Here is a 24,416-nt window from a genome sequence, read left to right on the forward strand (position 1 = left end):
GCGCGCGTCTCTGACGTAATTTATGCGCGACTCTTGTTTTCGGTGTTGAGTTTGAGGGTTTTTCTGAACTATGCCTAAAGTTGTGTCCCGATCTGTTGTCTGCTCCGACACCCGGGACCGGGAGGAATATGACGACGGCGAGAAGCCCCTCCATGTCTACTACTGTCTGTGCGGCCAGATGGTTCTGGTGCTGGGTGGGCAGTGGGGAACTCGCCCCCCCGGCGGGGGGGGGGGGGGGGGGAGGTGGAGGCTCTGTGAGGAGCAAAACTTACGGTTCTCAAGTGTGATTTTTCTTATGGCTGTGATCTGGAGCCAAGTCTCCTTGAAGATTGGTAGGCTTTCCCTCTGCATCAAAATCTTCCCTATACATCCCCGCCCCGGAAGGCAGCTTTTCTGTTTTTTGTTTTCATCCAAACCTCCCTGAAAACTAATTACTCCTTCAGAAAAAGATACACTGTATCTTCTCTCACTTGGCCGCCTGATGCAGTAATAGCTCTTATGTGAAAATGAAAATCGAACCCTTCCTTGATCCAACATTCTCCTCCAGCTATAACCCCATTTCTTTGCTTTTTAAAAATAGCAAAACTTCTAAAAAGAGTTGCTTATATTGGCTGTTTCTGCAACCTCACTTCCCACTTGACCTCACTTCAGACATCCCACCTCACCATCTAAACCATATTTGTCAAAGTTAATAAATGAACATATTACCAGTTCCAGTGGTCAGTCAACGGTCATTTTAGTCCCCATCTCAGCAGCATTTGACAGATTTGAGCACTCCATCCTTCTTGAAACACTTTATTTGCTTCCAAGACTCTACACTCTCCTGATTTTCCTCCTATCTCGATTTTTTTTTTCCTCTTCTGAGTGTCTGGTTCCTTTTTCTGTCTCAGACTTTGGCCTTGCGAGGCCCTGGGGTTCAGTCCTCTGACCTGTTCTCAATCTGTACTCACTCCCTAAGTGATCTCAACCATTCCCAAGCTTTGAATACCATATATATGCTTATGACTCCCAAATGTTCATCTTTAACCTGCACTTCTCCTCAAACTCCACCTGCCAATTTTATGTCTCTATTTGGATGTCTAAAGAGCCTCCCAAAGATATCATTGACTTCTGATGCCCTACTCCATGCTCTTCACTGTTCCTCTCAGTCTTCCTTATTGCAAACAGTGGTACCACTATTCACCCAGTATCTCAGAATCATTTTGTTATTGTTGTTAATCCTCACCCAAGGATATTTTGCCATTGATTTTTAGAGAGTGGAAGGGAGGGGGAGAGATAGAGAGAAAGAAACATCAATGTGAGAGAGACACATGGATTGGTTGCCTCCCACATGTACCTTGACCAGGGTCAGGGATGGAGCCTGCAGCTAAGGTATGTGCCCTTGACCGGAATTGAACCTGGGACCCTTCAGTCTGCGGGTCGACTCTATCCACTGAACCAAATTGGCTGGGGCTCTTTTTTTATCCTCATCTGAGGATATGTTTTCATTGATTTTTAGAGAGAGAGAGAAGGGGGAAGGAGGAGGAGGAGGGAGGGAGGGAGAGAGAGAGAGAGAGAGAGAGAGAACGAACGAACCATGGATAGGGTGCCTCCCATACATGCCCTTACGGGATCAAACCTGAAACCTTTTGGTGTACAGGACAATGTTCCAACCAACTGAGCCACCAGGATAGGGCTCAGACTCATTCGTGAAATCTCTCTCTCTCTTTTGGCTGAGTACAGTGAACTTTATTGATGCATGACAAGGTAGGGCTCCCTAAGCCCCTCCCTTTCTTCAGGGGGTCTGGGATAGAAACTGTGGAGATCAAATTTTCAATGTGTTGGGGGATTGATTTGGGGCAAGGACTCCCCAGCAGCTGAGGGCCTCTCTGCTTTCACTGGGGCTGGTGGTCCAGGGGGCTCTTACTGCTTGGAGGCCATGTGGACCATAAGGTCCACCATTCTGTTGCTGTAGCCAAATTCATTGTCATACCAGGAAACAAATCTGACAAAGTGGTCATTGAGGGCATTGCCAGCACCAGCATTGAAGATGGAGGTGTGGGCGTCACTATTAAAGTTGCAGGAGACAGACAACCTGGTCCTCAGTATAGCCCACGATGTCCTTGAGGGGGCCCTCTGACACCTGATGATACCTTTTTTTTTATTTACAGATTTTTTAAAAATTTATTTTCCCTTTATTGATTAAGATATTACAAATGTGGCCCTGACTGTTTTGGCTCAGTAGATAGAGCACTGGCCTGTGGACTGAAAGGTTTCAGGTTCGATTCCCGTCAAGGGCATGTACCTTGGTTGCGGGCACATCCCCAGTAGGAAGTGTGCAGGAGGCAGCTGATTGATGTTTCTCTCTCATCGATATTTCTTTCTTTCTTCTTTTTTTTTTTAAAAAAAATATACTTTATTGATTTTTTTTATAGAGAGGAAGGGAGAGGGATAGAGAGTTTGAAACATCAATGAGAGAGAAACATTGATCAGCTGCCTCCTGCACACCCCCTACTGGGGATGTGCCTGCAACCAAGAGAAAAAAATGCCCCTTGGGCAAAAACCAAACCTTGGGAACCTTTTTAGGCCGGGGGGGGGGAAGCCAAACCCGGTTTAGGGCCTCCATCGGATGGTTTCTAACTCTCTTTTCTCTCTCCCCTTCCCTCCCCTGTAAAAAAAATCAATAAAAATATATTTTTTAAGAAAAAGATAAATACTTAAATGTGTCCCTTATCCCCCCCCAATGTCCTCTCTTCCCCCCCAATCCTGCCCTCACCCTCACCCCCTGTTGTCCACATCCATCGCTTATGCTTATATGCATGCATACAAGTCCTTTGGTTGATCTCTCCCCCTCACCCCCACCCTCCCCTACCTTCCCTCTGAGGTTTGAGCATCTGATCGATGCTTCTCTGTCTCTACATCTGTTTTTGTTCATCGGTTTATGTTGTTCATTATAATCCACAAATGAGTGAGAGCATGATATTTATCTTTCTCTGACTGACTTATTTCACTTAGCATAATGCTCTCTGATGATACCTTTTTGATATCATCATATTTGGCAGCTTTCTCCAGATGGCAGCTCAGATCCACAACTGACACATTAGGGGTCGGGTATGGAGACTGCCCCTGAGCCAGCTTCAAATCAGGTGAGGCAGAAGGAGCCGGCTCAGGGGCAGTCTCCATACCCGCAGGCCTGTGTCTGTTGCCCATTAGGATGCAAGATACCTTCTTATTTCTGAGCGGAGAGCCTGGAAAGGGTGTCCCTGCAATGTGTGGAAAGAAAAGAGCAGAGGGCACCAATTCTAGCATTACCCCTTTTTGATGTTGGCAGGATCTTTGTCCCCTAAGAAGATGGAGAGGGGACTTCCCCATTGATGACAAGCTTCCCATTCTCAGCCTTTGACTGTGCCTTTTGAACTTGCCATAAAATAGAATTAAGAGCATGTAGACCATGTTGTTGGAGGTCAATGAAGGTGTCATTGATGGGGACAATATCCACTATGCCAGAGTTAAAAACAGTGCTTCTGACCAGGTATCCAGTACGGCCAAATCTGTTCATTCTGACCTCCACCATCAAGTCTCAGGGTTGTGGCTGGCACTGTGCAGGAAGACATGGCCGTCTGGTGAATAGGAGGAGCAGAGAGACGAATTCTCCCTTTCTTATACCTTACACCCATCCAGTTCATCAACAAATTCGGCAGGTGCTTCCTTGAAAAGCTATCTAGAATCTGACTACTTATCACCTCCATTTCTACCACTGAAGTCCAAGCCACCATCATCCCTCACCTGGATTGCTACATTAGTCTCTTGCTCTCTACTTTGTCCCCAGTGGTGTATTTTCTACACAGCAGCCAGAGTCCTGTTTCAAACCGGTGTTTCCCTATAGCACTGAGAATAAAACCAAAGTCCATTCAAAGACCATGCACGATCAGACCCACAGCTACCTCTCAGATTTCATCTCATAACATTCTTCCCCTTGCTCACTGCACTCCAACCACAGTGATGTTTCTGCGTCATGTCAAAATGTTCCTGCCCCCAGGCAGGGCCTTTGGGATTGGTATTTAGCCTGTCTCCACCCCTCTTCCCTCAGTGCTTCCTTACTTTATTCAGGTCTCTGCTAAAATGTCGCTTTCTTAGAAAACTTTTCTCTGGCTACCTTATGTAAAATAGCACCCCTGTCACCCTTTGTCCTCTTACCCTGCCTGATTTTTCTTGGTAGAACTTAATACTTTCTGAGATCACTGTTCCTCCTCTTAATATTCTGTCTAAATTTTTTATTAGCACTTATTCTCCAAGATCATATTATATAATTATTATTTTTAAGTTTTCTGCCTCCTCCACTAGACTAAATTAATCAAGTGAGGCACTTTGTCTGCTTTGCTCTTTACTGAATCTCCAGCACAGTGTTGGAACTGTGCCTGAGTATATGGAGGAACCTCACATATTTATTGAATAAATGAATTCTCTTATTAAATATGTGGCATATCTCTTATCCTTTCTAAACCTCAAGTCCCTCATCTTCTTATTTTTTAAAAATACATTTTTATTGATTTCAGAGAGGAAGGGAGAGGGAGAGAGACGGAAACATCAGTGATGAGCGAGATGGGCTGCCTCCTGCACGGTCCCTATTGGGGGTCGAGCCTGTAACCCGGGCATGTGCCCTGACTGGGAATAGAATCATGACCTCCTAGTTCATAGGTCGACACTCAACCACTGAGTAACACTGGCCAGGCTCAAGTTCCTCATCTTTAAACTAGGAATACTAAATATCTACTCTTACAGGTCAATGTGAATAGCAATGAGCTATCGTGCAAACTGCCTGGTGATCTCTCACTGCCCTCTCCACCTCCTCTGTTAATCTCAATTCACTCTGATCACTTGACTTCTCTGTGATCCTTTAGGTACTTAATTGGCATTATATCAATTTTCCATCTGCTTTATAACTGTACATAATTTATTTACTGTGTGTTTTTGTATTAAAACTTCCCTAACTGGGCTGGGTCATTTGCATACTATATATAGCATACCACCGACCCTCTCTATCCTTTTCTAAGCCCTTACCCACTTTTCCCAATGCTTTCCTCATAGGCATTGGAGTATGCTTGATTATTTCTTCTGATTCTAATGCATTATAACACAAACCAACTGTACCATGATGCTTGAATCACAGAAATATCAGAAAACTTGAATTGTAGTGCTGGGAAAGACTTTTGAGATAATACAATGTATTCATCCTTCAAATAAAGTAGAAGACCCCAAAAAGAAGTGACCTGCCAAAGATCACCAGGGTAGTAACAGCACAGGGACTGAAATCCAGGTCTCCTGATACCAAGTCATTTTTAGTTTGAAAATTCAATAATAGGCTTCAATAAGCATAGTAATTATAGTAAAAATTACACTGAAAACTTCTGATTGCCTCAGGGTATTTTCCAGTGACTCTAGTGACCAAATCTTTCTTCATTACTTCAGACTGTCAGCTGGAGAAATTGCCCATGAGGCCCCGGGATAGGTCCCGGGTTATTGATGCTGCCAAACATGCCCACAAGTTTTGTAACACAGAAGACGAGGAAACTATGTATCTTCGCAGGTAAGAGGTCAATGTTCTCTGTCTAGGATTTCCTTATTGTGTTGGGGTCTAGGTCTGAGGACTATAAATACCTCATCTAGCGTTGAACCCAATACATTGATGTTTGTGGTAGATCTCTAATTTCTGTTAATGCAGCAGCAGCTCTATTGTGTTTTGTTGAAATGGTGCTGAGATGTGATTCTTTCGCCATTTGAGAGCTGTATATATTTTTTTGAAAGTAGAATGAATTCATTTAACCTGTAATCTCTTGGAGCATACTGTGTGCAGGCACTGATCTAAGGACTGCGTCTATGAGGATTAATCAAGTACCATCCTAACCAGTAAAGAGCTCATGGCTCAGCAAGGAAATAGGCTACCTATTGTGATATGATAAAATATTGGTATGGTGAACAAAGGGCCACAGAAAAACACATAGGAGTGGCTCATCCTGCCTGAATGGTGGTCAGGAAAGGTAGAAATAGATAGTGGCATTTGTGTTTGGCCTTGAACTAGGATTTTACAAAGTAGATGAGGTAAATGAGGAACATTCCAAATGGAGGGAATATGGAAGCATTAAAAGCATCAAATTAAAAAAAGCATCAAATATGTGTGCTTGGAAAATCTGAGTAGTCCTTTGTGTCTAGAGCCTAGGTCACTCTACAGGAAGGAGTTCATGCCTCCTGGGGTGAGGACAATAAAATGCTGAAGCAGACAAGTTTGGACCTTATCTGCAGGCAATAACCATCTCCTTTTTTTAAAATAATATATTTTATTGATTTTTTTTATGGAGAGGGATAGAGAGTTAGAAACATCAATGAGAGAGAAACATCGATCAGTTGCCTCCTGCACACTACCTACTGGGGATGTGCCTGCAACCAAGGTACATGTCCTTGACCGGAATCGAACCCAGGACCCTTCAGTCCGCAGGCCGGCGCTCTATCCACTGAGCCAAACCGGCTAGGGCAACCATCTCCTTTTTTATATTTTATTTAAAAAATATATATTTGTATTGACTTCAGAGAGGTACGGAGAGGGAGAGAGAGATAGAAGCATCAATGATGAGAGAGAATCATTGATTGGTTGCCTCCTGCACACCCTCTACGGGGGACCGAGCCTGTAACCCAGGCATGTGCCCTGACCAGGAATCAAACCGTGACCTCCTGTTCATAGGTCAACGCTCAATCACTGAGCCATGCCAGCTGAGCACCATCTCCTTTTTTAAGCAGAGAAGTGACATGGTTAGATCTGTTTTAAGTATGGGAGTCCTTGATATATATGGGGAATTGAAATTTGGGGAGGGATCAAATTACATAGAAAGATTGTGGAGCACGAAGAAGGGAGGGCTGAAGGTACAATCCGGGGAAACACTGACATTTAAAAAGCAGACATCATCATTGGAACACAACCAGAAGAACCTGATGATGTGGAAAACAGGAGAGGACAGAGTTTCAAGTGTGTGTAGGGAGAGAGGGTGGTCATCAACAGGTGCCCGATGCCACCGAGAGGTCAATCTTAGGGAATTAAAAAGTCCATCATTTTGTTCAGCAAATATTTCATTTATTGATCTTCTACCATGTGCCAGGTGCTAACATAGAAACCCGGGATATCCTGGTATATTAATGTGCTAAACTGGATAGCTTCAAACCACAGAAATGCATTGTCTCACAGTTCTGGAGGCTAGAAGTCTAAAATTAAGGTGTCAGCAGAGCCATGCTCTCTCAGAAGGTTCTAGGGGAGGATTCTTCCTTGCCCCTTCCTAGCTTCTGGTGTTTGCTAGCCATACTTCTCATTTCTTGGCTTGTAAATGCATCACTCTCATATCTGTCTGCATCATCATATGGCTTTTTTGTGTGCCTCTGTCCCTATGTTTCTTCTCTTATAAGGACACCAATCACATTGGATTAAGGGCACATTCTATTCATCTACATGACCTCATCTTAACTAATTATATCTGCAACACCCTCTTTTCAAATAAGGCCATATTCTGAGGTTTCTGAAGGGGCATTATCCAACCCAGTACAACCAGTAGACAAGCAAAGAACCCTGCCCTATGGAGCTTAAGTTCTAGTGTTGAACTAGAAAAAACTACAGGCTGGCATCTAGCTATGTTTATTTAAGAAACCAAACTATTATCAGCCCGCACTAATGAAAAAAGTTAGAAACCACTGCTAGGTGACATTCAGTAGCAAATCAAGCATCAAGCACCACTGTGACAACTGGGTTTCCAGAACTGTGCAGTTGAAGAAAATTTTGGTCAGATTCAAGATACAACCAGGGCCACAAATTATAATAAAACTTATGATAGTCACAAAGGGAGGCCCTCCAGGAAATAGTGGGGAAACACTTCATATGGTACATAGAAAGGTTTATAAGTAACATGCCCTATCTAAAGCTAATCCATTCTCTTGTGCTTTTTCTCCCTCCATTAATCTTTTTTTTTAAATATATTTTTTATTGATTTTTTACAGAGAGGAAGGGAGAGGGCTAGAGAGCCAGAAACATCGATCAGCTGCCTCCCGCACACCCCACCGGGGATGTGCCCGCAACCAAGGCACATGCCCTTGACCGGAATCGAACCTGGGACCTTTCAGTCCGCAGGCTGATGCTCTATCCACTGAGCCAAACCAGTTACGGCCCTCCATTAATCTTTATTTAGGTTTCTGATTTTGAAAATTATTAACTATCTTAAGAATGAATAAATTATTAATGATATATTTATATAACATTACATATGTAATATAATATATTATAATTATACATTACTATATAGTAGTATTATATATTATATATATTTAAAGAATTTCTATTATTCAGTTAATTCAGGAAGTAATCTAATAACACAACTAGGCCACAGACTCCTGTGACATTATAAGGCAGATGCCCTCAGTTCTGCGCCAGGAAAGTGCGTGGCCCTAGGCCGAAGTAGAATCCTTGGAATGTAATCAGCCTGATCCTGGAAGTGAGCCAGCTTCAGTCCCAGCCTTAGTGTTGGGTGCTGTTCAGGCTTGTGGCCTCTGGCCAAATGACTGTTGGGTCACAGAGTTTTTAGAGTTTACCAACAAGGCATGGTATATTTCCCCCTTGGTTGATATTGTTCCCGCTCTAATCATGGCCAGTCTAATGTGCGTCCCAACTGGTCAGAGTGGAATTTCAGTCTGCTCTTTACCCTTCCTCTTCTGTAGCCAACTGAGTGTGCCAGTTACTGAAGATATAGCAGTTTGTCCAACACAGGCCCCGGAGGAACCCATCACTTTCCACCTTCAAGTCTCTCTATTCTAAAGTACCTCTCCTTTGACAGTGTTGTTAATATATATAGATTTCAGAGAGGAAGGGATAGGGGGAGAGAGATAAAAACATCAATGATGACAAAGAATCATTGATTGGCTGCCACCTGCAGGCCCCCCATTGGGGATTGAGCCCGCAACCCAGGCATGTGCCCTGACTGGGAGTCTAACCGTGACCTCCTGGTTCATAGGTCAACATTCAACCACTGAGCCACACTGGATGGACTCCTTTGACATTGTTCCCTAGTACTCTCTTTCCCTTATCTAGCACTCCCCCAGTTACAAATCAGTGGGTGAGTTTCTGTCTGTATCTTTATTGCTTGTGCCTCCCTTGATGCTGTCTCCTTCCTTGATTTCTGTGAAATTGCTCTGGTGGAGATTCTACTTCTTTGGCTTTATAGGTCTTCTGTATTCTTCTTCCTGCCCCTTAAATGTTGGTCTTCCCCAGGGCTCTGACCTTGATTTTCTCCTCTCTCTCTTTATACTGTCCTTGGACATTCTCACTTTTGTGGCATCAGTTACGTTTATATGCTGAGGACTCACAAAATCTAGATTTACCCACGATTTTCTCCTGTGCCTAGAACTGTACATCTGCCTACTCTACCTCCTCACCTGATGTTCTACCTCAGATCCAACATGACTAAGGCCAAACTCATTATTTCTCTAATGTGGAAGATATTGCAGATTGGTTCACTCAGCACCACTCCAAATCTCTCTTACCCTCCTAAATACTAGAGTCTATAAAGTTAGTACATATTCCAGTCTCCACCCCCAAAAAACCCTCTAATATTCTGAATGTGACTTAGCTTTTGCCAAGTAAAAAGGATGGAAGTAGAAATTGTTGGGTGGGGCTTCCAAGGAAAACCTTTTCTTCTCTTATTTCTTCGTGCTATTTTGGAAAATGGACTTGATCATTGGAGCACCAGCAGCCATCCTGGGACTGGGAAAGAAAGGCCACAAGAATTGCACAGCTCTTGCCATGCTATTCTTGGGTCTCAACCATTGCCAGGAGCCACCTTCCTCTCGGCTTCTTTTACATGAGAACAAACTCTTGTGTTGAAGCCACTGCAGTCAGGTCTCTGTAACTATCAGCCAAACACAATTTCTTCTTTTTTCTCCTCCTGTGATGATGCCATCATTCATGCAGTGGCCCAAGGAAGAAATCTGGGAGCCTATCCTCTTCCTCTCGTCCATCCCTGCCCCCACAATCCCCTGCACACATCCACTCACCATGTACTGTCTGTTCTACCTGGTAATCTCTCTTGTGGCTGCCTCCTCATGTTTGGCCCTGCTACCCTGCCATCATTCCGGTACCCAACTTCACTTGCTTGGGCTGTTGAAGTGGCCTTTTACCTGGTCTTTGGCCTTTACTTTTACTGTCCTTCTGCCTGAATGATCTCAAATGCACATTATTTCAATCTTTCAGTGATTCTTCATGACCTACAGCCGTGCCTTTCAAACATTTTTGAAAAATGAATCCTTTCTTCACATTAAATTCTTACCCAAAAGTATAAATAATCAGGAAGCTGCTCTCTTTTGGGAGGAAGTGAGCCCAGTGCATTAAGGACTCCTTCCCTTCCCCTATCTGATTTCATTTAGGGGTCATTGCGGAGCACAATTTAAAAAATTCTGGTTTGTGAAAAATCAACAAAATAAAAAATTCTGGTTAGCAGGATAAAATCTAAGCCTGAAGATTTTAAGATCTCTGTGATCTGGCCTTGGCCTGCCTGGTATGCCTTTGATTTTTTTTTAAACAACTGAGAAACATTTATCATCTCATATAGTTTCTGTGGGTCAGGAATTGAAGAGCAGCTTAGCTGGGTGGTTCTGGTCTCTCACGAGGCTGTGGTTAAGAGATTGACTATGGGTGCAGAAATTTGAAGTTTTTATTGGTGCTGGAGGCTCCACTTCCAAGGTGGCTCACTTGCATGATTGGCAGCTGAGTGCTAACTGTTGGGGAAAAGCCTGTTTCTCACCACAGGGATTGTCCATAGGGCTGTTAGAATATCCTCAATGACGTGGCAGCTGGCTTTCCACAGTGTGAGTAATCCCAGAGAAAGCAAGGCAGAAATCACAATGTCTTTTATGTTCAAGACTCAGAAGTCACAGACTATCATTTCTGCCGTGTCCTACTGGTCACAGGTCGGCCCTATTCATTGTGGGAGGGGACAGTATAAGAATGTCAATACGAGGGAGCAAGGATCATTGGGGGCCACCTTAGAGGCTGTCTGCCACAACCAGGGAAAATGTTTTGTTTAGTTTTCAGCCTTCCCTATCACATATATTCCTAGAGATTAAAAATAGGAAAGCCCTAGCTGGTTTGGCTCAGTGGATAGAGTGCCAGCCTGGACTGAGGGGTCCCGGGTTCAATTCTGGTCAAGGGCACATGCCTGGGTTGCGGGCTCGATCCCCAGTGTGTGGCGTGTGAAGGCAGCCAATCAGTGATTCTCTCTCATCACTGATGTTTCTATCTCTCTCTCCTTCTTCCTTCCTCTCTGAAATCAATAAAAATATATTTTTTTAAAATGGGAAAGACAACAAGGTTACTTGGTCTAAATATTCAGCTCATTTAATCACTTTTTAATAAAGCACTTAAAAGCCTTGTCTCATTTTTATATATATACACACACATATACATACATATATATATATTATTGATTTTTTACAGAGAGGAAGGGAGAGGGATAGAGAGTTAGAAACATCGATGAGAGAGAAACATTGAACAGCTGCCTCCTGCACACCCCCTACTGGGGATGTGCCTGCAACCAAGGTACATGCCCTTGACTGGAATCGAACCTGGGACCCTTCAGTCCACAGGCCGACGCTCTATCGGTCAGGGCAAGCCTTGTCTCATTTACATTAGAGTCTCAATATCTGAAAAAGATAAACTTTTTGAGAGTAAGAACCCTGCCTTATACTTGATCAATTTTTATAAACTTGACAAAATCCAATTTGCCATAGGTATTTGAAAATAAACTCTTTGGGAAATATATAGCCCCTTTTGTTTGCTATTCCTGTGCTTTGAAAGCTCCAGCTTATAAGATTGGCTGACTTTAGATTCTAGAAGTCAGTTGCATGGTGAATATTTCCCTTCAGGCTTAGGTCGAATTTAGAATCCTAGTAGGAACCAGATGGGATACACAAAACAGGAAATATTGCCAGTGCCCTAGTTTAATGATGTTAGCAAATGGGGGCACATTTGGCATAAGGAATACTTGTAAGCAGAGAGGCAAAGTGTTAAAGAAGGTGGAGATCACAGTCTTTGGCGTTACACTCCAAGCAGCACCACTGTATCTTTTTTCATTCTGTGGATTGTGCTTTCACTTCCTTTTTTTAAAAAAATATATTTTATTGATTTTTCACAGAGAGGAAGAGAGAGGGATAGAGAGTTAGAAACATCGATGAGAGAGAAACATCAATCAGCTGCCTCTTGCACACCTCCTACTGGGGATGTGCCCGCAACCAAGGTACATGCCCTTGGCCGGAATCGAACCTGGGACCTTTCAGTCCGCAGGCCGACGTTCTATCCGGTCAGGGCGCTTTCACTTTCTTGATGATATTCCTGGAAGCACAAACGCTTTTAATTTTAATCAAGTTCCATTTATCTATTCTATGATTACTTGTGCTTTATTTAGATGTTCTATTTCTTTGCCAGTGAGTTTTGGTAGTTTGTGTCATTCTTTTGTTCTAGGATTTGACCATTTCATCTAGGTAATCTAATTTGTTGGTATACAATTGATCTTAAAATCTTTCTGTCTGTAAGATCTGTAGTACTCCTTTGGTTTTTTTAAGGCTAGTAACAGACTATTTGTAATTCTCTGAATAGTTTGTGTTGTTTTGCATTTTCACATAGTATTCCCTCTGCCTGAAATACCATTTTCTATCAGGACTGTCAGCTTGAACATATCTCTTCATGAAGCCTTCCATGCTTGCTTCAGACAGATTGGTGCTCCAACCTCTGTGTTCCCATTAATTACACTGTATACACTCCTCCATTTAAGAACTTACCTTCATGATTATAATTTTACTCACTAAACTGAATTCTTAAAATAATTCAACCCATATTTATTGCATGTGTATTTTGTTTCCGTACTTTGTTCAGCTCTGGGGATAGAATGGTGAGACAGACAGGCATGGTCTCCACTGATTTCTGATCTCATGGACCTTACAATCTCGTGGGATGACAGAAAAAATAAAGTAATTATGATTATGAAAGGTCATATGAATGAAACAAAGGGCTCATACAGAGAACCACATGAGAACCTCTTTAAAAAGGTGGTCAGGGAAGGCCTGCCTCTATGACTAGGTGATATTTGAACTGAGTCCAAAAAAGATGAGAATGGCACAGCTGTGGCACAGTAGTAAGAAGAGCATTCTAGGCAGAGAGAAGAGTATGTGTGAAAGGTCAGGTGGGAAAACACTTGTTGGTTCAAAGAACAGAAGGAAGACTGGCATGGCTGGTGCATAGTGAGAGAGGGAGGGAATGTGTGAGGATGAGGCAGGGGCCCAATTGTGGGCACAGTTGCTGCGTAGTAGGCCATGGTAAGGAGTTTGGATTTTATTCTAGGTGTCTTGGGAAGCCACTCTTGACTACTTAGAGAATGATTTGGGGTGAGACAGTAGTAGAAGCAGATTCTAGAACAGGGGTGGGCAAACTTTTTGACTCGAGGGCCACAATGGGTTCTTAAACTGGACCGGAGGGCCGGACCAAAAGCATGGATGGAGTGTTTGTGTGAACTAATATAAATTCAAAGTAAACATCATTACATAAAAGGGTACGGTCTTTTTTTTTTTTTTTTAGTTTTATTCATTTCAAACGGGCCCGATCCGGCCCCCAGGTGTAGTTTGCCCACGGCTGTTCTAGAATAAACATTCAGAATTATTTTACATATGAATTTGGAATGGGAAAGGCCCCCCTCTCTCTCTCTCTCTCTCTCTCTCACTATTTATTTGGTCACACAAACATCTAAAATTTCTATGTGGGGGGAAAAGTCAGAGAGAAATGTAAAACTGGGGAAGAAATATTTGCAAGGGCCCTTAACATTTGCAAGTCCCTTAGTATATAATAAAAAGACGACTCAATAGACAAAGGGTAGAGACTGACAGTTCACCCCCCCCATACAAATGCCTATTAAATATATGAAAAGATGCCTAGCTTCACTCTTTTAAAAAAAAAGAACTACAATTTATGAGATCACATTTTTCACATGCCAGATTGGCAGTGTACTTTAATAGCATACTGTGTTGGTGAGACTGTAGGGAAACAGGAACTCTCACATGGGTGGTGGGAGTGTAAATTGGTTCAACTTCTCTAGAGAGTAATTTGGCAGCGTCTATCAGAATTTTAAGTGGATACACTTCTAGGAATTTATCCAAGTAAAAGACATTTTGGTTCATCCATACAAAGGCATACAGACCTTGTAAAGAATGAAGCATCTCTTTATCAATGATGGGGAAGGATCATAATATACTTTTTATATGCTTTTATTGATTTTAGAGAGGGAGAGGGATAGAAACATTGATGAGAAACATCATCTATTGGCTGCTTCCTGCATGCCCCCAACTGGGGATCAAGCCCACAACCCGGGTATGTGCCCTGACGGGGAATCAAACTGGTGACTTCTAGGTTCATGGGTCGACGCTCAACCACTGAGCCATGCCAGCCAGGCTGGGCAACATTTTTAAGTCAATAAAGTGGTAGAGAACAGTTTAAAATATGCTACACTTGTTTAAAAAGGCAAAGAAAAAATGTATTTTCTCTATGTACAAATAAGGATTCCTTGCTTGTATCATCTACTATCTCTGGGAGGAGCAGAAAAAAACCAGAAACAGTATTTGCCTCTGGGAAAGAAAACTGTGAGTGGAGGATGGGTGGAGAGGATATTTACTTCTCATTTTATTCTCTGTATATACCATGTGTACATGTTGCCTATTAAAAATTTGAAACAAAGGGAGGGGAAGTGAGGAGACCAGTCAGGAAGCTGTGACCGTAGTCCAGGCAAGAGATACCAGTGGTCTGGCCTAAGATGGTGGTAGGAAGGTGGAGAAGAGCAGACAGGTTTAAGTTTTTTTATTTTTATTTTATTATTTTTAATATATTTTTATTGATTTCAGAGAGGAAGGGAGAGGGAGAGAGGTAGAAACATCAGTGATGAGAGAGAATCATTAATCAGCTGCCTCCTGCATGCCCCACACTGGGGATGGAGCTTGCAACCTGGGCATGTGCCCTGACCAGGAATTGAACTGTGACCTCCTGGTTCCTAGGTCGATGCTCAACCACTGAGCCGTGCCGTCTGGGGTAAGATTTTTTTAGATAAAATGCACAGGATTTGCTGATGCAGAGGTGTGGGAGATGAGGGGAAGCAAAGAATCAAGGATGAGTCCCAAGTTTCTGTTAAGTAACGGTGGGTGGAAGAATTGGTTATCTAGGGTTCTTGAGCCCGATGGCCTGGGCTTGAATTCAACCTATTCTGCTTTCTAACTCTATGACCTTGGGCAAATTATGTAATTACTTTGAATTTAGGAGCCCTCATGTGTAAAATGGGAATGATAATATGACCTACCTCACAGGTTTGTTGTAAGGATTAAATGAGTTAACACATGTACACTTTAGAGCAGCTGCCTGGCACATAGTAAAAGCTATACAAGTAGTTACCTCTATTGTTGTTCTTATTACTGCCACTAAGTTGCTGCTATGACTATAACTGCTCCTCTTCTTCTTCTGTCAGGGAAATGCCTGGCTCCTATCAGTAAATATTTGTGGAAGGAAGGAATGCTTTAAAATCAACACTTGTTTCATAACCAGTTGATCTATGAAATGAAAAAAATTTAAAGATAGTTTATCGATTTTTAAATAGAGGAAGGGAAGGGAGAGAGAGAAACATTGATGTGAGAGCACAACATCGGCCACCACTGGGGACCAAGTCCACAACCCGGGCATTTGCCCTTGACTGGGAATTGAACGAGCAACCTCCCGGTACATGGAATGACGTCCAACCACCTGAACCATACTGGTCAGTGCGAAATGGAAAAATTTGAAAGGCCCTTTTAGCATTTGAAGAAATGAGATAGTGACGTTGGTAGGTTATGAGATTTGTTCATATCTTTCTTCTTTGACTTGTGTTTTTTTGTGTAGGCCTGAAGGCATTGAACGACAGTACAGGAAGAAGTGTGCAAAGTAAGTATTAACAGTGTGGATTTCTCTGAGCTTAAGCAAGTAGTGACAACAATGTGTTAGGACCAGAATTGTTTGGATCCAATTCTCTGTTGTATCTTTATCCTTATAATCTCTACACAAATAACAATATGCTTCTCAAAGAGACCAGTCAGAGTTACATCTTTGACCAGCAGGCCACAAAAATAAGTTTTTTGTTTTTTTAAAAATATATATTTTATTGATTTTTTACAGAGAGGAAGGGAGAGGGATAGATAGTTAGAAACATCGATGAGAGAGAAACATCGATCAGCTGCCTCCTGCACACCCCCTACTGGGGATGTGCCCGCAACCAAGGTACATGCCCTTGACTGGAATCGAACCTGGAACCTTTCAGTCCGCAGGCTGACACTCTAGCCACTGAGCCAAACGGTTAGGGCTAAAATAAGTTTTTTTAACATGATATAATTTTTTTAAGTTGAGGTGTAATTTATATATAATAAAATTTGCCCTTTCAAGTGTACCATTTGACAGAAGCATGCAATCATGTAATGCCACCACTATCATGATACAGAACAGTCCCAGGACCCCATGTTCCCTTTGCAGTTAGTCCCCTTCCTCACCCCTCTCCCTGGGCAGTCACCAATCTGCCTTCTATTACTGTGGTTTTCGCCTTTTCTAAAAGTTTATGTAATTTCTACAATATATGTTTTACTGTATACAATCTGTATCTTTTATATCTGGTTTCTTTCATGAAGCATAATGCTTTTGGGATTCATCCAAATTGTTATGTATACCCGCAGTCTGTTCTTCTTTATTGCTGAGTAGTAGTCCTTTGCACCAGCTTGTTTCACCATCCCTTTGTTGAAGGGCATTTGGGTTGTTAATGGTTTTGACTATTCCAAATAGAGGTGCTATGAACATTCTAGTATAAATCTTGGTGGGAACATGTGTTTTTCTCTTGAAGTGGTTTTGCTGGGTCATATGGTAAATGTAACAGAGTAATTTAATCCAGGCCCATTTATAAAGCATGCTATAGGACCCCAGACCTCAGAAGTTTATTTAATACAATATAAATATATATATTTCCAGCTTTAGATTAATAGAACATTAAACAATAGTAAGTTTAATCTTGTTTCAGTAATCACAGGCATTTGTGAGCCGATCACTGCAGTGGAGCCTTTACACACTCTCTTGACACTGCAAAAACAAAACAAAACAAAACTAGACAAACCCCCAAACTAGTTACCCAGACACCAGGGAAGAATAGCAGCAGTTTTGGCTGGAAAGTAATCAGTAGCAGGAGCCAGGGTTCACCAGACTTGTCTGATGATAAGAATCGCTTGGGCCCTGACCGGTTTGGCTCAGTGGATAGAGCGTCGGCCTGCGGACTCAAGGGTCCCGGGTTCGATTCCAGTCAAGGGCATGTACCTCGGTTGCGGGCACATCCCCAGTGGGGGATGTGCAGGAGGCAGCTGATAGATGTTTCTCTCTCATCAATGTTTCTAACTCTCTATCCCTCTCCCTTCCTCTCTGTAAAAAATCAATAAAATATATTTAAAAAAAAAAGAATCGCTTGGGATGCTGAGGAAAATTACAGATTCCAAGGCCACAACCCCGAGATTTGCTAAATCAGGATCTTCTGGGGACTGGGGGGGCGGGGTAGGCATCTGATCAGCAATTTTAACAAGCACCCTTAGTGATTCTTAGTGAGTAGTTTTGGGAAACACTGGAAAGAGTGCACCATTAGTTTGTGCCACAAACAAAAAATATTCCTGAAATCTCAGCACACTTTGCAAATCGGATTCTGAGGTCTCTCAAAGACTCACTCTCCTGTTCCCAGGTGTGGACTGCCACTCTTCTACCAGTCCCAGCCAAAGAATGCTCCCGTGACCTTCATTGTGGATGGAGCAGTAGTCAAGTTTGGCCAGGGTTTTGGCAAAACGAATATATATACTCAGAAGCAAGAGCCTCCTAAGAAGGTAATTGTCATTGAAGGAGACAGAGTGGTTGATATAGCTATGGATTTTGCCGGGGCTGGGTGGCTCAGTTGGTTGGAGTGTCATCTCGTACACCAAAGGGTGGCGGGCTGGATTCCTGGTCAGGGCACTCCTGGCGTGCGGGTTCGGTCCCTGTTCGGGCCTGTATGGGAAGCAACCAATCAATGTTTCTCTTTCACATCAATGTTTCTCTCTCTCTCACCCTTCCTCTCTAACACAAAAACACAAACAAAAAAATCCTTGGGTGAGGGTTTGAAAAATAATTTTATATATATATATATATATATATATATATATATATATATATATATATATATATATTATATGGCAGTGGATTTAGCCCTAAATTTTAAATTAAGACTATAGTGTGCAAGAAATTATCCTTTATGAAAGCATTCTTTATTAAGAGAACGCCATTCTTGTGCATAATACTGTGTTCTTTTTTCTTTCCTACAGCTGCCCTATGAGTAAAATTAGAAATTATATCGTTTTTATTCACATTTATTTCCTTCCACATTTCTTCTTTTTCCAGTGAAAAAAATTACAAATGGACCGAATCAGGCTAATTTTTAAATATACTTTAAAAACCCTTGATGGAAAATGTTAGAAAAATGTAATGCAAATAAACACATTGGCACTTTTAGATAGGCCACCTTGTTTCAAAGAGGTGGGTGTCCAGCACCCAGATACATGTGCACCTGCATGCGCGCGCGCGCGTGCGCGCGCGCGCGCGCACGCACACACACACACACACACACACACACACACACACGGCTCACAGAGCCTCTTGCTGATCTACACTGATTTCTCTTCTGCTACTCCAGGTGATGATGACCAAACGGACTAAAGACATGGGCAAGTTCAGCTCTGTCACTGTGTCTACTATTGATGAAGAGGAAGAGGAGATTGAAGCTGTAAGTGCTTCTGTTCTCAAGGGAATTGGACGGGGGGTACGGAAGGAAAGGGGCTCTAGAACTACAGCATCCCAGTAGCAGAATAAGTAGAGTCTGCTCATAGACCTTGCTCTGCCAGTAAGCAACTGTGATGCCGGCTAGTTCTTGTGTCCCTGGATCCCCAGCACCATCTGTAAAATGAGAGCCAGGGAGTTGGAATAAATCAGTGATTTTTTTAAAAATATTGTGTTTTTGAGATGCCCTAGGGGGCAAATCCCTCATCCCTCTTCAGTTTAAATATTACAACGATTTCGGGTCCCTTCTAGTCCAGCTCTGATGGTTTCTGAGTCTGCCCTTAGCAGTAGCAGCAATTACCTTTATGGTACTTCAGTATAATGATGTTTACAGAGGGAGAGATGTTATCTATTATTTTTTAATCGTTTCAGTTGAAACCTGAACTCTTCTGGATTACTGAAGAGTTGAAATGGAACAGCCATACCATTTCAGTGATAATTTCATAATTTGAATGGTATAAATTGCTACTTAAGGCCTCTGTTGTTACTCATTGGTGTGACCGCTGCTTTAAGGATGCTTCTTTTTTCCCCTCAGCGGGAAGTTGCTGACTCGTATGCACAGAATGCCAAAGTGATTGAAAAACAGTTGGAGCGCAAAGGCATGAGCAAAAGGCGGCTGCAAGAGCTGGTGAGTGGCATGTAGCAGTAAGGTGCTAGGCTGGACTGTTTGGATCTCTTGGTTGGGAAGATCCTCTGGCAGTCAGGGAAATCTTTCAGGAAGTCTGTCAGGGGTTACTAGTGTAGCCGGCTGCCAAGTGTCTAACTCTGTCTGGGCTATGACTGTCGGTATGCCCTGCTCTGAGGTAGTGACCACAGGATCCAGGCTCTAAATGATAGTACCTGTTAGCTAGCCCTAAGTAGAATGATATATTACTCTGCTACTTGTGGTCCAAGGTCAGGAGTTAGATCGGGGTTTATGGATGCTTTCCCAGGATGTAATGGCACACGGTAGTGTTACATTGGTAGGACTGGGGTTGGGGCTGGTCATTGCTTCTTTAGTTTTTTAGGTTTTCACTAGAGGCCCGATGCACAAAATTCATGCAAGGGGCTCATTCCTCGCAGCCGCAGTGGCTTGCCTTAGTCCTCACAGCTGCGCTTGCCTCGGCCCTTGTAGCCCCAGCTTCGTCCGGAAGGTTGTCCGGCTGTACAGTCTAATTAGCATATTATGCTTTTATTATTATAAATTGATTTTTAGAGAGAGAATAAGGGAAAGAGAGATAGAAACGTTGATGAGAGAGAAACATCGATCGGCTGCCTCCTGCACACCCCCTGCTGGGGATCGAGTTGGCAACCTGGGCATGTGCCCTGACTGGGAATTGAACCAGCCACCTCTTGGTGCATGGGTTGAAGCTCAACCACTGAGCCATATTGGCCAGGCTGGTCATTACTTCTTAAAGCCTTGGTACCACCACCAGTTTCTGTATTATTCATGGCTCATCATAGAGCAAGCACACTTATATATGATGGTGTCTCCATTTTTTTTCTTTTTGATAATAATTTACTTACGATATTTCTTTAAAATCAGACAGCACTTCATTGGTGCCTCATTAAAAGTTATACCAATCTATCCTAATGACTGTAGAGGATTTTTTGGTGACAGAGGTGGGTAGGTCTTGGTAGCTGCTTTACCTTGCCATGTGGTTTAAAGCAGTACTTATCAACTTTTCCGAGGTGAAGGCCAGTGCTTTATCTTTTTTAAATTTCCAATTTGCAAGAACAGATTTATAATTTATAAAATGCAATAAAATAAGTTTGCCTCGGCTCTTATTAAATTTTTTCATTTTATTATTCTGTCAAATGGCGATAAAAGTTTCTAAATGCTTACTCAATTTTTGTACATATCTTGCATGGACCAATAACAGACAGTTCATGGACCACACAACATTAAGTAGCACTGTTCTAGAACAGTGTTCTTCTTTTGTTATGCCAAGAATAAGATACTAGTGAACCACGATATTGATTGATTTTCCTCGGCCCGTTGGGGGTCCTGGGGCTGGGAGATATCTTTACGTTGATTATCATTGACTGCAGCCTTGTGTATTTACCCCATTTTGTTATACAGATATAATTTTCTGTGTGTGCCATAGCAGTTGCTAGAGATTCATAAGGACGTTAGAACCACCATTCTAGTTTATATACTAAATGAGCATGGAGGGATAGTGTTTGGGCAGTTAGAATAAGGAAAGAAAAGAAGAATTTCATGTCATGTATCAGTACATATGCTTTTCTTTCTCTCCAGGCTGAACTGGAAGCCAAGAAAGCAAAAATGAAGGGGACTTTGATTGACAACCAGTTCAAATGATCAGGACCTTTCTCTGAACCCAGACTAGAAACAAGCATTTAGACCAGAAGGCAAAAATTTTTTTTTCCTTTTATTTAATTTATTGGGGTGATTCTGGTTTACAAAATTATATGGTCACCAACTGAAGTCAAGTCTCTGTCCATCACCATTGATCTCCCCTTTACCCTCCTCCACTTCCCCCCACCCTCCCTCCCCCTGGCAGTCACCACACTGTTGTCCGTGTCCACGTGTAAAAGAACTTTTTATTGACTGCATGGACTGGCTCCTACCTTTATGCGCCAGCAAAAGGCTTTATGTTGCTTCCTACATTCAGTGAAGTCTTTGAGTCCATCTGACCTGCTTTCTAGAAGTGAATTTTAAAAATCTTTCTATACTATTATATGTGTCTTCTGTACTATATTTGTCCATTTGATGTAACTTATGGTTTAGCGCCAGGTTCCCCACGAACGTGCGTTTCTTGAAGGGTGTGGGGGCGGCCCCCTTTCCGGCCGCCTTGTGTCGACATTTGATATAACTTATTTAGCTTGACAGAAACTATGAATAGATCAGTGTTTAAGTGTCTCTGGTTTCTAAAATAGTTGGTCTTTAATAAAACATTTAAAGATTTAGCCGAGACCGGTTTGGCTCAGTGGATGGAGCGTCGACCTGCGGACTGAGGGGTCCCGGGTTCGATTCCGGTCAAGGGCATGTACGTTGGTTGCGGGCACACCCCCAGTGGGAGATGTGCAGGAGGCAGCTGGTCGATGATTCTCTCTCATCGATGTTTCTGACTCTCTATCCCTCTCCCTTCCTCTCTGTAAAAAATCAATAAAATATATTAAAAAAAAACATTTAAAGATTTTTGGAAAAAACGTTGTGGTGTGTTATACAAAAAAGTGGCATGGATTAGATTTTAAAGTTACAGTAAGTCAGATCCTTGTAGGTTACTCTGTCTCTCTTCCTAGACTGGCAGGTGTCACTATGGCTTGAATGTCTCCTACTGGGAGGGAAAATCCATAAAACGCCAGAATCTGCATAAGGCTTCCTTTACTTCAAATATGAAAGCTAAAGTGAGCCGGTCCTTATCAGACTTTGTACTTAAAGAAGCAAAAGCCAGATTGGAGTGAGGGGGTAGGATAGGTGAGATCTGAATGAAAATGGAATCTCAATAACCAGCTCAGGGGAGCTACCATCCTGTCAAATAACTAAGAGTACTGCTTCTGTTTGTGGGTACCTGGGAGGGAGATATTATAGAGTAAGAAAGGATGCTGGCTATTTTATTTCACATTTGCTATTTGTGGAGGAGTCTTATAAATATTTAATGTTACATTGCTTCAGTGATATCAATATGTAGTGCTTGTATCCATATTTTCATCTGTTCATCTGTATTAAAAAGTATCGCCTGCATCTAGTGACTCTTTACAACTGACGTCCTCTCCGCCTCATTTCCTGTCTTCATTTGGAGACATAATTAGGCATCATGTGGATAACCAACCATAACCTCCACACAATTCCTTGACCTCAACTCCAAATAACCTTTACCTTCACACCACTTGAGCCACAAACTACCATGATCACAGTCTGGGTGTCATCTATTCGGAAATCCAGTATTCTGTTCTCTGCCAACAACCTCCTATCATTGCTACTCTCGTACTCTCACTTTCACTAACCGTGTTTTGTTTTGTTTTTAGATTTGTAGGGTAATTTTGGTGATTGTTTTATTCATAGTAATAATAAAAAATAATAGTGATGATTATAATAATACTAACTACATTTTATTGACTACTTACTATGCATCAGGTACCATGGAAAGCACTTTATAAGTATTACCTAAATTTATTTATTTGTTTATGAATATATTTTTATTTCAGAGAGCAAGGGAGAGGGAGAGATAGAAACATCAGTGATGAGAGATAATTATTGATCGGCTGCCTCCTGCATGACCCCCCACCAGGGATCGAGCCAGCAACCCGAGGATGTGCCCTGACTGGTAATTGAACCATGACCTCAACCATAGGTCAACGCTCAACCACTGAGCCATACTGGTGGGCAATATTTGGTCTCAGAGACTGGCTTTTACTTACCATAATCTTTGCAGCGTTCATTCCTATTGAAGAATATTTCAACACTCCACTCCTTTTTATGTCAAATAATATTCCACTATATGGGCAAACCAGGTATAACCTTAATTTGAAGATAATCTCGTGAGAGAGGTTTAACTACAGTAGCCTTCCGCCTTATCCAGGGGTATATATCCCAAGACCCCCAGTGGATGTCTGAACCTTATATATACTATGTTTTTTTTCCTATGCATACATATACTTTATAGCTTCTCTTTGGCATATGTGAGTTGCCAGCATTACTACTCTTGTGCTTTGAGGCCATTATTAAGTTAAATAAGGGTTACTTTTACATGAGCACTGTGATACCTTGACAGTCGATGTGATAACTGAGACGGCTACTAAGAGACTGATGGGTGGGGAGTATATACAGTATGGATGTACAAAGGGATGGCTCACGTCCCAGGTATGAAATTTTAGCACCACATACAATTTAAAACTTATTTTCCATTTAATATTTTCCGACCGTGGTTGACTATGGATAACTGAAACCATGGAAAGCAAAACCACAGATAAGGGTGTGTGTGTGGGGGGGGGGGCCTACTGTGCTATCTATCATTATAATGCTACAAATATGTACTCTGAGGCTCTGCAAGTTTCAGTTTCCCAAGTTCTCATAACCAGTGAGTGATGAAGCCAGAAATCTGACTATGCAACTACATTGAATCTCATGTGGGATTAAAAAAATTTATATATATATAACATATTACTGCCCGACTGGCGTGGCTCAGTGATTGGGCATCAACCTATGAACCAGAAGGTCACAGTTTGATTCCCGGTTAGGGCACATGCCAGGTTGTGGGCTCGATCCCTATTGGGGGGCATGCAGGAGGCAGCCAATCAGATTCTCTCTCTTCATTGATGTTTTTTTCTCTCTCTCCCTTCCTCTCTGAAATGTTGCTTCAGAAAATATTAACACACACACACACACACACACACACACACACACACACACACTACTGAGAACAGATCACAATTTCATTTTGAGAAACCAAGTAAAATGCAATGTAAAGAGAATTGCCTAGAGGATTTCCTGTAGTAAATGTGTGGTTACCTTTCTAATCTT

The 24,416-nt window shown here is 42.2% G+C and overlaps 1 protein-coding gene across 2 annotated transcripts; it reads left to right on the forward strand.

Moving 5' to 3' along the window:
- Positions 1–21,859, forward strand: CUNHXorf56 (chromosome unknown CXorf56 homolog). 2 transcript variants are annotated; one of them, XM_023758438.1, is made up of 8 exons: positions 1–194; positions 5,449–5,566; positions 15,687–15,842; positions 15,965–16,006; positions 17,826–17,964; positions 18,807–18,896; positions 19,485–19,577; positions 21,189–21,859. In XM_023758438.1, the coding sequence occupies exons 1-8, from the start codon at positions 71–73 to the stop codon at positions 21,249–21,251; spliced, it is 825 nt and encodes a 274-aa protein (XP_023614206.1). In that variant the 5' UTR covers positions 1–70; the 3' UTR covers positions 21,252–21,859. The 2 variants fall into 2 exon arrangements, with proteins under 2 accessions (XP_023614206.1, XP_006082240.1); XM_006082178.3 differs by lacking the exon at positions 15,687–15,842 and having other exon boundaries at positions 6–194.
- The last annotated feature ends 2,557 nt before the right edge of the window (positions 21,860–24,416 follow it).

This window comes from Myotis lucifugus, unplaced genomic scaffold (genome assembly GCF_000147115.1).
Source record: "Myotis lucifugus unplaced genomic scaffold, Myoluc2.0 scaffold_2, whole genome shotgun sequence".
Classification (NCBI taxonomy): domain Eukaryota; kingdom Metazoa; phylum Chordata; class Mammalia; order Chiroptera; family Vespertilionidae; genus Myotis; species Myotis lucifugus.

Bases quoted from the DNA above. Each gene is read 5' to 3' on its own strand.
- CUNHXorf56 (XM_023758438.1), top strand. From the start codon at position 71: ATGCCTAAAGTTGTGTCCCGATCTGTTGTCTGCTCCGACACCCGGGAC. The intron at 5,567-15,686 runs GTAAGAGGTCAA...ATTTTTAAATAG, and splicing joins GAAACTATGTATCTTCGCAG to AGGAAGGGAAGGGAGAGAGA. The intron at 15,843-15,964 runs GTCAGTGCGAAA...TTTTTTGTGTAG, and splicing joins CAACCACCTGAACCATACTG to GCCTGAAGGCATTGAACGAC.